The sequence below is a fragment of the Bombus flavifrons genome, chromosome 7 (assembly GCF_040668555.2).
Source record: "Bombus flavifrons isolate JBK064 chromosome 7, iyBomFlav1_principal, whole genome shotgun sequence".
Classification (NCBI taxonomy): domain Eukaryota; kingdom Metazoa; phylum Arthropoda; class Insecta; order Hymenoptera; family Apidae; genus Bombus; species Bombus flavifrons.
Genome location: NC_138448.1, coordinates 13,442,533 through 13,455,747, shown reverse-complemented (window position 1 = coordinate 13,455,747; position 13,215 = coordinate 13,442,533). Strand labels below are relative to the sequence as shown.

Here is a 13,215-nt window from a genome sequence, read left to right as displayed (position 1 = left end):
TTTATGCGACCCGCTTGTAAAGACTCGTGCGAGCACAAGGCCGTGTTTGCGTGTGCGTTGGAGCAGGGCGAACCGTGCGTGAGCATACGTGGTTCATGCTCCGCACGGTCTGCGACGATAGAGTCATAATGCGATGAGGTAATGGGCGACGTCGTGATTAAATGCAACGCGGAGCTCTGTAGCATTCTGATCTCCATGGACAGCGCCGGTTAAAGGAGGCTTAGTGACTCCGCGCCGATCGATATTCGATGCAACGATGTAAAATACGGTGGACCATTTTGTGGCCGACGTCCCCCGTAAGTCACAGTTTCGGCTAGATTAACACGTCAAGTTTTCTGTAACGAAGAGGAGACGAAAGTCAGGCATTAGAAAAACGTACTAGGATTAAGGCCACCACCTTTAGAATTCTTACCGTTAATCCTTCGTTTCTTAAATATTCAAATACCCAAATTTATATGCGCACAGAGAGATATGAAAGACGCAGAGCGGCAATCAAATTTTAGAATAATACGTCAATTACGACACATCGATTAGCAATAGAGAACCGAGAAAGACGATTCGACTTGGCCGGTGATCCACGACCGAAAACGAAAAAAATAATCGAGCGGAGGAGCAAACGATCTCAGCTTAGCGCATGCAGCAGGAACGATGGCAGGATCGGGTGGAATCGTTCAATGGTCGGAGGTTGACTGAAATGCGATTAGACATTTTTGACACAAAAGGATTCGTGATCTGGCTGGAACCTGTTGAGAGCGATCAAAGGCTTGTTTCTCTTATTGCTCATCGGTCTGTTCTTTCTAATCCGGACGTTCCTCGGCCTTTCGACAAGCGAGAAATAGTCGCAGATTGGTATATTCTGTGTCGTGACCGATTCGTTATTCCTTGGATGGCATCGGTTCGAAGCTTTTTTGATTCCATTCTCACCGGTTGGTTGGTTTTCAAACGCGAAAGCGACGAGCACGGCGCGTAACGCGTTTCACTGGAAGAGGAGATAACTTAAAAAGATACTCGCACGCTCGTACGCGCGCTTTCTAATTAAGTCGAGCTTTTAAACAGAACGTGCCCGACAAGCCGGAAGAAACGCGACTCGTGATAGTCGTGGCAGATGGTTAAGCGAGCATCGCTAATTCTTAGGCTGGCAAAGACGACGGCATAGCGAGCAGCAACGCTCGCGAGCAAAACAGACTGCGAGTCGAAACGAAAAGCGCGGTGTTTTAGCCAGTACGAGGGGCGCCGGGGTGAAAAAGGGGAAAAGGGTAGAGGGAAAATATTATAAAAGGTAGACGAAACGGAAAAACGACGGAAGCGTGTCGCGTGTATCCTGTTTTCAGGCTAGATTCAGTAGTCTAGCCGAGCGGTAACAGGCGCGCCTGAGGGGAAGGGGAGCTCCTTTTGCAGGATGGTGCGAGCGAATACCGTAGAGGGAAGGTGGTGAAGAAGGAAAAACGACCTGGTGTCTGTTGCGTGCTTTGAGTTAAGTGGTACTGTTTATTGTTTGCGCTTTAGAACGCGTGGGTCTTCATTAGCAGGAATTGCAGCGAGACTCCTTGAAGGGCGGCACGCGGAGACGAATATAACAAAGAAGAAGTTAAAGAAGAAACCTGGCTACTTCCGGCATCTCGTTAATTAATTAAATTAAGATGCTCGCTGCTAGTCGTTGCCAGTCGTCCCCATCTTCCCCGTGATATATACCGATATATATGTATATACACACTATATATTCCGAGCGGCTTCTAAATGCCAAGGGCAGTCCGTTTTTCATGAATGCAGATTAATTGCGCGACCCCAAGACACGTTGCAAAGGGGTCGAGGCAAAGTGAGTGGCAAGAGCCGAAGGTGGGAGAGATTAAGGGCGGTAGGTGACGAGTTTTTGGTAATCGAAACGGCGATTCGCGCGAGCAAAGAGAAACGCGCATGACAGCCTCGGAACAATCGTGATCGACACGCGACAGAACACGAAACGGTATTCCGATCGGGTTGGTCGGTGCGCCATTTTTCATTATTTGAACGAATGAATGCCCACGGGCGTAGCAGTGTATGCGATTAGCAATTTCGCTCGCGCTCGTCTATCAGGGAAATGCCTCCTTGCTTTTGTACCCGGCCACCCCCGTTCTCTATTTTTCGCACCCCGATGGACCCCCACAGGCTGTGAGTCAGAAGTCATACACGCGTACACACGTATATAGGGGGATGGATAGGCCGTGACTGAGAGTACAGAGGCTGATTTTGGCGGTGTTACGGCGCCCCATCAGCTGAGTTATGGCATCCATAACTAGCACCTACGTCTTTCATTAACCCCGGCATTGTCGCGTGTACTGCGACCGCGTCGTTAAAGGGGGACTGAAAGATCGTCAGGGGCTAGGGAAGAGACACCTATTTGTTTTTGCTGCACTCGTATTTGCCTGCCATATGTCCCACTTATCGTACCTCCGTACGTTCTATGGCTGTAAAATCTATAGGTCCATGCTTCGTATGGTTCAACGATCGATTTCGTTCTTTTGTCTCTTGCTTTCCGAGAGATAGAATCCTTGATACCGAGGATTAAGTGATTCAAGCGGTTCCGCGTGCTCCCCTGCTCCGACGACAAACAACATCAATCATGACCGCGTATTGGATACTTGGCGACATTCGTGCCGACGGACGAGAGCCAATATGGCTGTTTGATTCGAACAAACGTTAGTGAAAAAGAATGAGATCTTGATCGATGAACGAGAGGATTTGGAACCGCGTTTAGGACGGATAACGTATCAGCGTGCGAACATCTGTGACGAAACACAGTTGTGCGTGTCGTATCGTATACGAGACGAGAGGAACGCGACACGACGGTGCGTTACGAGTGCATGCGATCGAGCTTTAAGTTAGACTTTTCTTCTTGGAACGAGGGTAAAATATCGCGTGCCGTCGAGGGACGAAATTAATCGCGGCGACCTTCGTACCGATTCGAATAAAAAGATGGAAATCCCGCTTTCGCGCACGGTATTAGGGGCATCGAGATAGTTGGGGCATGTTCAGCCGGAGAATTCTCCTTTTTTCTTTCTGCAGGTTGCCGCTGGTCGGTCGGGCGTTTATTAAAATGTTTATTCGACGACGTCGAAATCTAGCCTGGCTATTGTTTTACGAGCGTGGCCGGTGCTTTGCCTGTGCGAGCGTTTCGAACTGCTATAGTCTAACGCGCACTGTCTGCAGCCGAGTGGTTGGCGAAAAAAATTCCCTCCTAAAAAATGCACGAGTAGCGAACGCACGCCGGCAAATTTTTCCTGGTTGCCGGTAAATTACTTCTTTACCTTGTTTTTTTCCATCGTTAGCGTGTGGACCTTTCGTCGATGCGAACGAAACGCATCGCAGGGTAAACACGAATTCTCTCTTTCTCTCGTCAGACGGTTTGCTGCGTGCGCCGACTATTCGCCGTAAAAAATTCACCGACAACCGATTTTAGAATTCATCGTTTTGCCAGCACCGGAGCAGGCAAATTTATTGAAAATTAATCGACAACGGTATTGTCTTTCACTGGGAAAAAATATCGGCCGGACGGGCGTCGAAACGCTCGTTTTTCCACGGCGCGGAGCGGGGGCAGTTTTATATAACATCAGTCCGAAAAATTCGTTTCGCGGTTCGAACCGTGGCGTGATTTTAAAAACGACCGGCGAACGAAGGAGCACGAGGCGCAAGGGTGTCGCGATGAGAAACGAGCTGTATTTTTAGCGCAACCTTTCGCATCTGGGTGGCCCGGCTGCTTTTTAGTGTCTGCTAAACACCGACACAAAGATAAACTAATTTGTCCCGGATTTATAAAGTCCGCCTGTCCTTCTCCATCCTCGTGAAAGTGATACATAGATCGTTTATACATCTAAACAAACATCGACTAAATCACGTTTGCGTGCAAATATTGTCGCAGCTTGTTTGCCCTGTTCCCAAAACATCGGTCAAATTATTCCGAAACTCATGTTAATTTAAATGATTGCCACGAATTTTCCGGCCCGAGCAAATAACGTTTTCATCGACGTTCATCGTTTGACCTTTTTGTACAAATTTATACGCTACAACATTCCACTGTAAACGTTGGAAACGCACGGACGTTATTTCGATATCACTGGTATTCCACGAGATTTCTTTCTATTCTTACCTAAAATGTATCGTCGAAATGCGTGCATTTTCCACGAGTTCCATCAATTCGGAAACTTTACACGTAGCCGCTATCAGGATCGCAACCGTTCGAACATTGGATATACTAATTCTGTCATGATTCGCGGCGATCACGATCCGTCATGCGCTACAGTGCGATCGTTGGAAGAACACGGAGAGAGGGTCAGTCGCAGCAGTGTGTCGAGCACGTGATATTTTCGATACGCGATTGCCATGAGAACAGAACGGGACTAGTCACATGTGCTGACCACGTCACGAGATGAGAAACTCCTGTATTAGTCGAACCGTTGCACAGAGCTGTGTACCGCTGCGTCGATGATTAATAGGAATCGACAGATCCTCGATGTTGTAGCAGTGTAAATAGCGTCGATAAATTTTCAGATGGCTCCGTAACGAGCTCGCGGACAAGGAAATATTTTTTCTCTGTGCGACGTCTTCCTGGATTCCGCTTAGAGAATCATTCGCGCGATCGCGGTCGTAACAAATGGCGCGAACAGCTTGACGCGTGACACCGATCGCTTCGTTACTGTTCCATTGAGCGGAATTAATCGATCGATTCGGTGTTGTGTGTTGGCCATTGTACGAGAAATATGGCGAAATACGAATAAATCTCGTCGACGCGGTGTACACGATGGAGTGGAGATAATAGACTAGATGGATTTTAGAATGCATGGCGCACCAGGTGTGAGAGTAACGCGACGAGGCTGGAAGACTTGAATGAAAAGGTTCGATACGCGAATCAGGATAACAGGATTGGCGGGATGTGTAAAAGACTGGAACGAGGATACGGCTGAACACGAAATATTTCATGAAATTACAAGGATAGATAGTAATGCGTGTTGGTGGATTTGTCCCGGAGCGGTGTACTCTGTGCGTGCGGAGGCTGTGTGAGCGGAAGCGTGAAACCATGAATACAAGCTGCACGATTTCCATAATTTCAATAACGCGCAACTTTCTCGCCGACTTAATATACCGTAAAAATAATTACTGCCGCGGAAATGGATTCAGGAGCGATCGTGTCGCGAGGTTGGGAAGAAAACGCGATATCGTCGACCAGGTGGCGTGTATTCATCGCCTCGCGAGCGAGGAGCCAGGTGGCGAGAAAGAGATCCTGGCTTCGTCGTAAGAGGGAGGACGCGTCTGGGGCATCGCGAGCCCGGCTCGATTCAACACCACCAACTTTCGTACCTTCGCAATGCGATACATTGTTTTCGTCCGTATGCTGGTACAAATACGTCGTTTTATTTTTTCTCTCTTTCTTTCCGCGTCCCGTGTATTTTCAACAAGTGTGTTTTCCCTTATAGCCTCGTATCTAGGGGTAGCTTGGACTTCTCTCTGCCTTTCTCTCTCTCTCTCTCTCTCTCTCTCTCTCTCAACGCATTTGTCGACTCTCGAGTAGGTGTTATTGTGTTATACGGATACGACAGCTTTCGAGATGCCTCTGTTCGCATACTCGAATCCTGGGTAAACGTGATTATTTTTCGCAATTTGCTAAGCAGATGCCTTCATTGTGCGCAGCTCTACCGTGGCAGGAGTTTGTTTTCGCCTCCCTTTCTCGCTTCCAGCCCCTCTTTCTTTTCCTCTGACCTTCTCTCCCTCATCGAGCCCTCGTCTCGCCGTGTCGACCAGCGACAGGATTTTTATTTCTTTCCACCTGTGTACACGACGTCGTGTACGCGTTCGCGTTTATTCGCGAATACATACGAGCCTCGCGACTCCGCTTTCCGTCTCCTCTCACCCTGCTCACTCCCTTCTAGACATGCTCGGGCGTTCGTTGATACACGTAGACACGCAAAACGCGCGAATCCACGCACGCCGGGGGCTGCATATTTTAACCAACTTGCCTACGTGCATTGTCTTCTCGGAGTTCCCGACTCGCTACGCTATACATCGAGAAATAATGATCGTACCCAACAGCATTCTGCTGCTCCATCTCTATTCTTTGTGAGAGTGCAAAGCATCCGTGACAACAATGTTGCACTACGCTCGAGAGATTGCGCGAACCGTGTCCTTTTCTCGCTTCGATTGTGTCCTCCCCCGCGATGGGTATCAAGGAGGGTGAGCCTCGCGGATCGCTGCGAGGCTTCTTTCGCGGGATATCCTGTTTCTGTTTACGCCGAAACGTTTCGTTGTTGGGAACGCGAAAGGGGTTGTTGCTCGTTCTCCTCTTTCGACAGGTCGTTCGGTCGAGTTAGACGGGTGAAACGAGGCGTCGAACGAGGCGATGCGTCGAGAACGCCGAACAAGAACAAGAGGGGTTGCGGTGGGTCGGTGATTAAAAACGATAATCTCGACTTGGGACTGACTGGTCTCCATTGAAAGTCGATATCGGCCGTCGTCATTTTTGCGGATCATCTCTTGTCCTTTGATTCGCGGTTCATCACGGTTAACACCACGTACGCGTATACTCCACGAGCGTTTCGTCGGAACACAGAATCATTTCGAAGACGTCCAGATGAGAATTTACATTGATTGGCCCGCATAATTGAATCGCATTCAGGCTTAATGAGCTCATTGTGTACGCGTACGGTACAGTTCATCGAAGCGTGTCGCGGAGGTATCGCGCATCGGAGCCTTCGTTGATTCGATTGTCCTGACAGTTGAATTGTCGCTACAGAGAGTCGATACTGCGATTGTACCGACGTCGAGGTGCGCGGGGAACGACGGTCTCCGGCTGAACGGACACACCTGTTTGCGTCTTCCTTTCCGCGTGATTTATGCGCGTGCCAATTGAATTATTTTCGTTGCGCTTTCGAATACGATTTATCCGCGTGACGACCGGAAGACGATTGACGAATCGCTAGAATCCAAGTGGTGGCACGTGTCGAAGAAATTACATCTCGATGGTTAATGGAATATTCTGCTCGTGGCAGGAAGTTCGCTTCCTTTCGTTCTCCTGTTACACGCAGGTTACTCGTCGTGCCACTAATTCGAACGATTAATATTTAATTGATCCATTTTTCGATCAGCTTCTAGAATTGTTCTTCGCAAAACGAATGAAGTAGCTATCGTCTTTTTCGTGTCTTCCGCCTTCTTAACGATATATGCATCCCGTTGAAAGAGCTCCGCGGAAGTTCACGAAGCTCGCACTTCTTCCGGTAGAGCGGCCAGATTGCGGAACCGACGAATTTCGAAGAATGGATCCCACGAGAGGGTACAAGCATCCGTCACGCCGCTTGCTTCCTGAAGGAGTTGCCTTTTTCGACTCATCTTCAACGCTGTGCCTGCCGCTTCTCTTCGCTATACATTATGTTTTCCCGAACGCATTCACGACTTTTTGCACCGAGGGGCTTCGGAAGTGCGCAGCGCGCAACTTTAACCCTTTTTCTTGCTCGTCTTTTCCTCTCGAGGATCTTTTGATGCTCCGTGATTTCGAGTCACGCTTGAGAAGGTTCGCGAGTACCTTCGAACGTCGTCCTTTCTTCAATTGGTTTCCTCGTACGAGTCGTGCAACCGAAGGTTCCTGCTCCCGCCAGTTTCCGTGTGTCGAATGAAAATTCGGGATCGACTTCCCTTTTTTTCTCTCTTCTTACAGCGGAAGTACCGACTTCTCTGCGCGAAACGTTACCCTTCGACCTCGAACGCGATACAAACGTCGAGACTACGACACGAATCACGGGAACACTGGCGACGCAGTCAATCGTGTGGTAGAGAAAGAAGAAAGATTGGAACCGAATTAAGGGTGGCGAGGTTACACGAACGTAAGGAGGGGAGGGGAATGGCGGAAAACGGAGAAAACCAGCACGCGAGAGGGGTAAGGGGAGAGACCGCGGGCGTCGCTTTGGTGGCAGGCTACGTTGAAAGCGCTCATTGAAATGGCTCGCGGCAGTCTGACGTACGCAGATCATTAATTGAAATTCCGTTACGCAAATGCTACGTGCACGTACGCGCGTCCTATGCAACGCGTTCGACGCATTCGCACACGAACAGACGACCGTCTCGGGGATACGCTCGAGTACCAGCACCAGACTAGATTCTATCGTTTTTATCGAGGTAAATTAGCGAGGGCATGCGCTTAATTAGGAACACACGTCCGCCTGGTATTCGTGTTTCGCTTAACCCGCACGGCTGTTTTTACCCTGTGCAGTTGTAAAAATAATTGGACAGGCCACATTGTTGCCGTGGATTCGCGTAGGTGGGAACACAAGGGTTGGAAGAATAACGGAGAATTAATGATACGTTTAAATAAAGCGGCGATTATGAAAGTGGCGATACGGTATTGCACGTATGCTCGCGATGTAAAATAAAAAAATTCGAGCACGCGAGGCAGACCAGCGTATTGTTTGGCCGCAGCCGCATATCGGAGGAAATTGTTTCGGAAATAATTAAAACGTTTAAAGGTCGAATAGGATTTCGCGAAAGCACGTGACGAACAAAGCGCGCGGAGAAGCGAGGGATTCGGTTCCTGTCTCGCGCGCTCGGTCCCCGTGATTTTTCCGTCTCCTTTCTACGGGCCTCTCCTCTGTGTACTCCGCACGCTGTGCACGCGACTTTCGGAATCGCTCTTTCGAAGTTCACCGGCAATCTCTGTGATGTCTGCCTGGCCTTGCGAGCATAAGAGAAAATGGCACTTTTGTGTCCCGGTTACTAATGCGTCTCGTAATAATTTCGTTTTTTTTGTCGACTGCCTTTTACGTGACTCGTTTCCTCGTCGCAATTTCTGGATCGTTCCTTTCTTTTTCTCTACGTGCACCGTACAGACGGTATAGAGGACGACGGGTACACACGTGGAAATCAGCCGACGGAAAAGAGACGAAAAAGAAAGAGAAAATAGAAAGAAGAATCCCTGAAGTTTTATCTCTGCAGGCTTGACAACGCGACATTTTGTATTATTTCCAGAAACGATATGGAAGTACGGACAGAGAGACCTCGAACGGCTGGCCGGATAGCACCGACCGGACGCGTTACTCCGACCATACATCAAACAGGTGGAGGAAGAAGAAAAGCGATACCAGTTCCGCCGCCGAGGGTGCCGACCCCCATGCCCACCGCAAACAATAATCAACAAAAGTAAGTAAATTATGTTCTCGATAGACTGTGTCGCGTTTTCCCGTTTCGTTCGATCGAAAAATATATCTCCCGCCACGCTCTGAAACCCCAGACCATCGGCGAAAATGAGAACGAGGGCGTCGACGATAAAGTGACGCTCGCAAATTGCATTGTACATGGTGTTTAAAGAGTAATTATACCCTATATAATAAAATTCGGCGGCAATTATATTACGAAAGTACATCGTTTAACTCCTGTATTGATATCGAAAGATCTTCGTTTCTGCGACGAAAAGCCCACAATAAAAATTTTAAATCGCGTAAATCCATATTGAATAGAGAATCAAATAAGAATAGAGCGATCCACTTTGATCAAGTTCTCGATTTGGCTCGTGCAAAGTCGCGTCACTCAATGTTCTGTGGTTATCACTCTACGACCCTTACACGACTGTTGCCTTCTAATGGTCTCGCTGTAATCATCGACCGCTGCCGCGTCGTCAGAATTAACGGCTTTTCTATCGCAGTAGCTTATAATTTACTAATTCCTTGTATCTTCGTTCAATAAATCGTTCTTCTTGCCGCTATTTCCGTCCGTTTCGTATCTACGCCGATATAATTCGATCGATCTTGCTACGCTTTTAAACTCGCTGTCCTAAATTCGAAAAGAAACGACCGCGATCTTTTTCGGAATCGGCGACTCGATTCACGCGATACGAGCATTCCGTAGAATGATAGGTCTGCCCTGCGACTTGCTCGTAATAACTCATCCCAAATATCTGAACTCTGACGATGAATAGAACGGTTGTTGGCGATCCGCGAGGCTCGTATCAGTTTCCGACGCAACATGTACTTCTAGTTGACGATACGACATTCGGGCTTGAGTTGGTATTCGCGTGGAATACCAGGAAAGAGACAGAGAGAGAGAGACGATGCCATTAAGTTAGTGGGATTAGACGCGCGCAGAGTTCGGTCCCGACTGATCAAAGTTTACCGAGGTACCGGTCATTCGGCGTACTCTCCGCCAATTTCAAGATGTTCTCGGCAATATATAGTATTTCGTGTAGTTTCTAGAAACCTGGGCTATAGCTGGTAACTGCGTGTCTGGTTCAATTACATTAGGCGTACGATTGTGGAAGCGTTAGATCACGGTTTTACAATTTCCCCACCTTAGAACCTTCGAGATTCGGATCTCTTCTATAGGAAAGGAATAACTGGTAACGAATCGGTAGTAGAAATGGAAGGGTCCGCGAAGCATTCTTAGACCGCGAATGAATCGAAATCGAAGGTATAGGGATGCTTCGGGTCGTGGCTCGCAAAGTGACGTGGTTGTTCATCGTCCCTCCCGATAGAGCATACAACTTTATCTTGCGGTTTAGGGGGATTTTGCGCGGATTTCCGGCTATATCGGGCATCGACTAGGGCCAGGATAGGCAGGCTCCATTAAGTACGACGTAGCAGCGAAACACAGAGAGTTTGGTCCGTCTGATTAAAGTTCAGGAAACACGAGACCACCGGCCACTTTACCGATCTCTTCGACCAATCTACTTCGACCACACGTTGAATTCGCTCGGTACACGGATTTGCGGGGTTCTTTACCGCCTCCTCCTTGCACCATCGTATTAACTCTACCGTACATAAACGACTATCGTTCGTTCTCCATTCGATCGTTATTTCTGCCTTTAGAAGATTAGCAAGTCCGATTGCACCGAGGATACTCGAGCGGGCTGCGTTCGTTGTTTTAATTGTGCTGCTTTTAGTAGCTTGTTAACTAATGCGGATTATTAAGGGGAACGTTATTCCTGTTCAGGTATCGAAGAACATGGCAGTGGGATGAGAAAACTGGCTGCGTCCAGTCAGACTAGTTATTCCGCGACGCGGTGGCGGCCTGACATCGTGCTTCCGATAGAGTCATAAAATGTATAGCGCACGTTGCGAGCCACTCACTGTGCACTTCTGTTCCCTGACGCATTCCAGCCACGTAGAAGTCTTAACGGAGTACCATATTCAACGACCAAGTAGCGAATTCATTTCCCAGACGTCCCATATCCTGTGACGAGATGCGCGTTTTCGGCGCATATGCATCCGAGATATCCTCTTGTGGGCTCCATTCCGCGTCTTTTCGCTCGTTTAAGTATCGTGTCCTTTCGTATCGCTGGAATTGGTTTCGTCGTTCGATCTTCATCTCGCGAATCGTAAAACAAATTCGCGAAAGATAGGTACGCGTGCCATTCTAACGAAGTTGTCGCGTGTCGCGCAGTTTCCGATCGCGCTCGGAATTTACACGGAAACACGTTCGAACGATTGTGGTTCGCATACGATTAATTTGAGTAAAACGATACGAAAGAAACGTAGGGTAGAAAATCAAATTCGGTAAATTCCGTGTTTTCGTATCGCGCCGTTGGCGATGATTGGCTGGCAGTTCAAATTTTTAACGAGTCTCGCAGCACCGCGAAATTAATTACGTAACGGCTAGGGATTCTTTCCACGGGTTGCAAATCAAATCCCCTCTTCGCATTTCCGCCAGTTTACTCTCCTCTCTCCCTCTGGCCAACTAACGCCGACGGCACCTTTGTGTCCTCGCTGATACATATATTAATCCGTTATTAAAACGCGAGAAGTATCGCCACGTACTTGTCGAATGCCAACGTGTAAATATATTTCCCTCCCTTCCACTAATTATGCCTCTGACATGAAAACGAGAGTCGCCACGTCGATTAAACAGCGCCGTCCGTTAATTAACGCGCGGTATTATTTCCTTCTGCGAATTTAGCAGCAGTAGATTCGCAAAAAGTTGGTAACAACTCGAAACCCGGCGTGATCCTTGTACGAATATTCGACGAACGGCAGAGGGTCCTAATCCGGGGCTGGTGGTTTAACGAGAGAAAGACGCTATGGGAGAGGGGCACGGAATGGTACGGATGGGAGGCCGGAAAGAGAAAGACCAAGAGATTAGAGATCTACAACTTATCTCGAAAAGTGGTTTCCGTCGTTGTACAAGTGGTCGTAAGCGGCTTACAGGCGCATCTATGTGATTTCGGTACGTATCTCGCACGACTTTAATACACGGATAAATCTGCATTCTATTAATTAGAGATTCGAATCTGCTCGGCTGTCGGAACGTGTCCCCCGTCACAGCATCTCTTTACCATTGTAAAAGGAACAAGTTGACGAAAGAGACGAGAGTCAGAAAAGAGGAGGCATCCACGCGTCTGGTGACGTGCACCAGACTCGTTTTATGTGCCATTTACCGCACAAGTACATCGACGGTCGGTCTACCTGGATGGACTGGGCTGTAGTAGCGGGCGTAGTTATCCGATGGATAAAAAACTCGCAAACGCGCCGGAGTAGAATCGTTTTAATTTCATTGGTTCGGACTAATTACCTCTCTCGGCGATCGGTTACCGAATTCCCGCGGTTGCGAGTCTCACGCGTCTGTCTGCGAGAAGACGCGTTCCATGTGCTCGTTGGAGATGGCAACGCTCGACGAGCCTTTTTCCCTTATCTCTCTCTGGCTTTCTTCGTTTTCCTTTTTTTTTACCTTTTTTTTTACGAATTCTGATCGGGTACTAGTACGATGAGAACGACCGTATGGCCGGTTGAAAGCATACGGTTTTGCATTTTCACCGCAGAACGTGGATCGAACGAGCAACGTGGAAAAGTTTGAAGCGCGATATTCGCGAAAATGAGCCAATTATCCAAAATGTACGCAACCGTGCGAATTTTTCCGAGAGAATGTTAATTAATTAGCGACGGACCATGGACGCAGCAACCGATCCCCTGGCCGAACAGCGTGTACGCTGTGCGAAACACGCAAAGGTTCATTAGATCTTTCATCATAGGCTGAAATTCTGTGGACCACAGGGCAAATAGTTCGCCGCCGCTTTATATAAAGCAGAGGAGCTTTGTATCAAAGAGAGCTACCCGTATGTATTCGTTAGATGGTATTTAGCATAGTTCCAATGAGCGATAGAAGCCCAGTCTCGGCTTGGCGAGTGCCAGGTATTCGCCTGCGTTTCACTGAACGAAGAATCGTCGACGCGAATCGTTAAATTCCGTCCGTGCTTCGTCGGTGTCGATGAGACAC

At 48.3% G+C, this 13,215-nt stretch overlaps 1 protein-coding gene across 4 annotated transcripts in view; it reads left to right on the top strand.

Moving 5' to 3' along the window:
- The window catches only part of LOC138181622 (kinesin-like protein KIF26A), a 260,347-nt gene that overhangs the window by 32,483 nt on the left and 214,649 nt on the right, over positions 1-13,215 (top strand). For all 4 annotated transcript variants that reach the window (XR_011173549.1, XM_069116612.1, XM_069116614.1 and 1 more), the window contains exon 2: positions 8,983-9,153. Coding sequence is in view for 3 of the 4 variants with exons in the window: in XM_069116612.1 (XP_068972713.1) it covers positions 8,990-9,153 (164 nt within the window). In the remaining variant the exon portion in view is untranslated. The remainder of the gene's footprint in view (positions 1-8,982; positions 9,154-13,215) is intronic.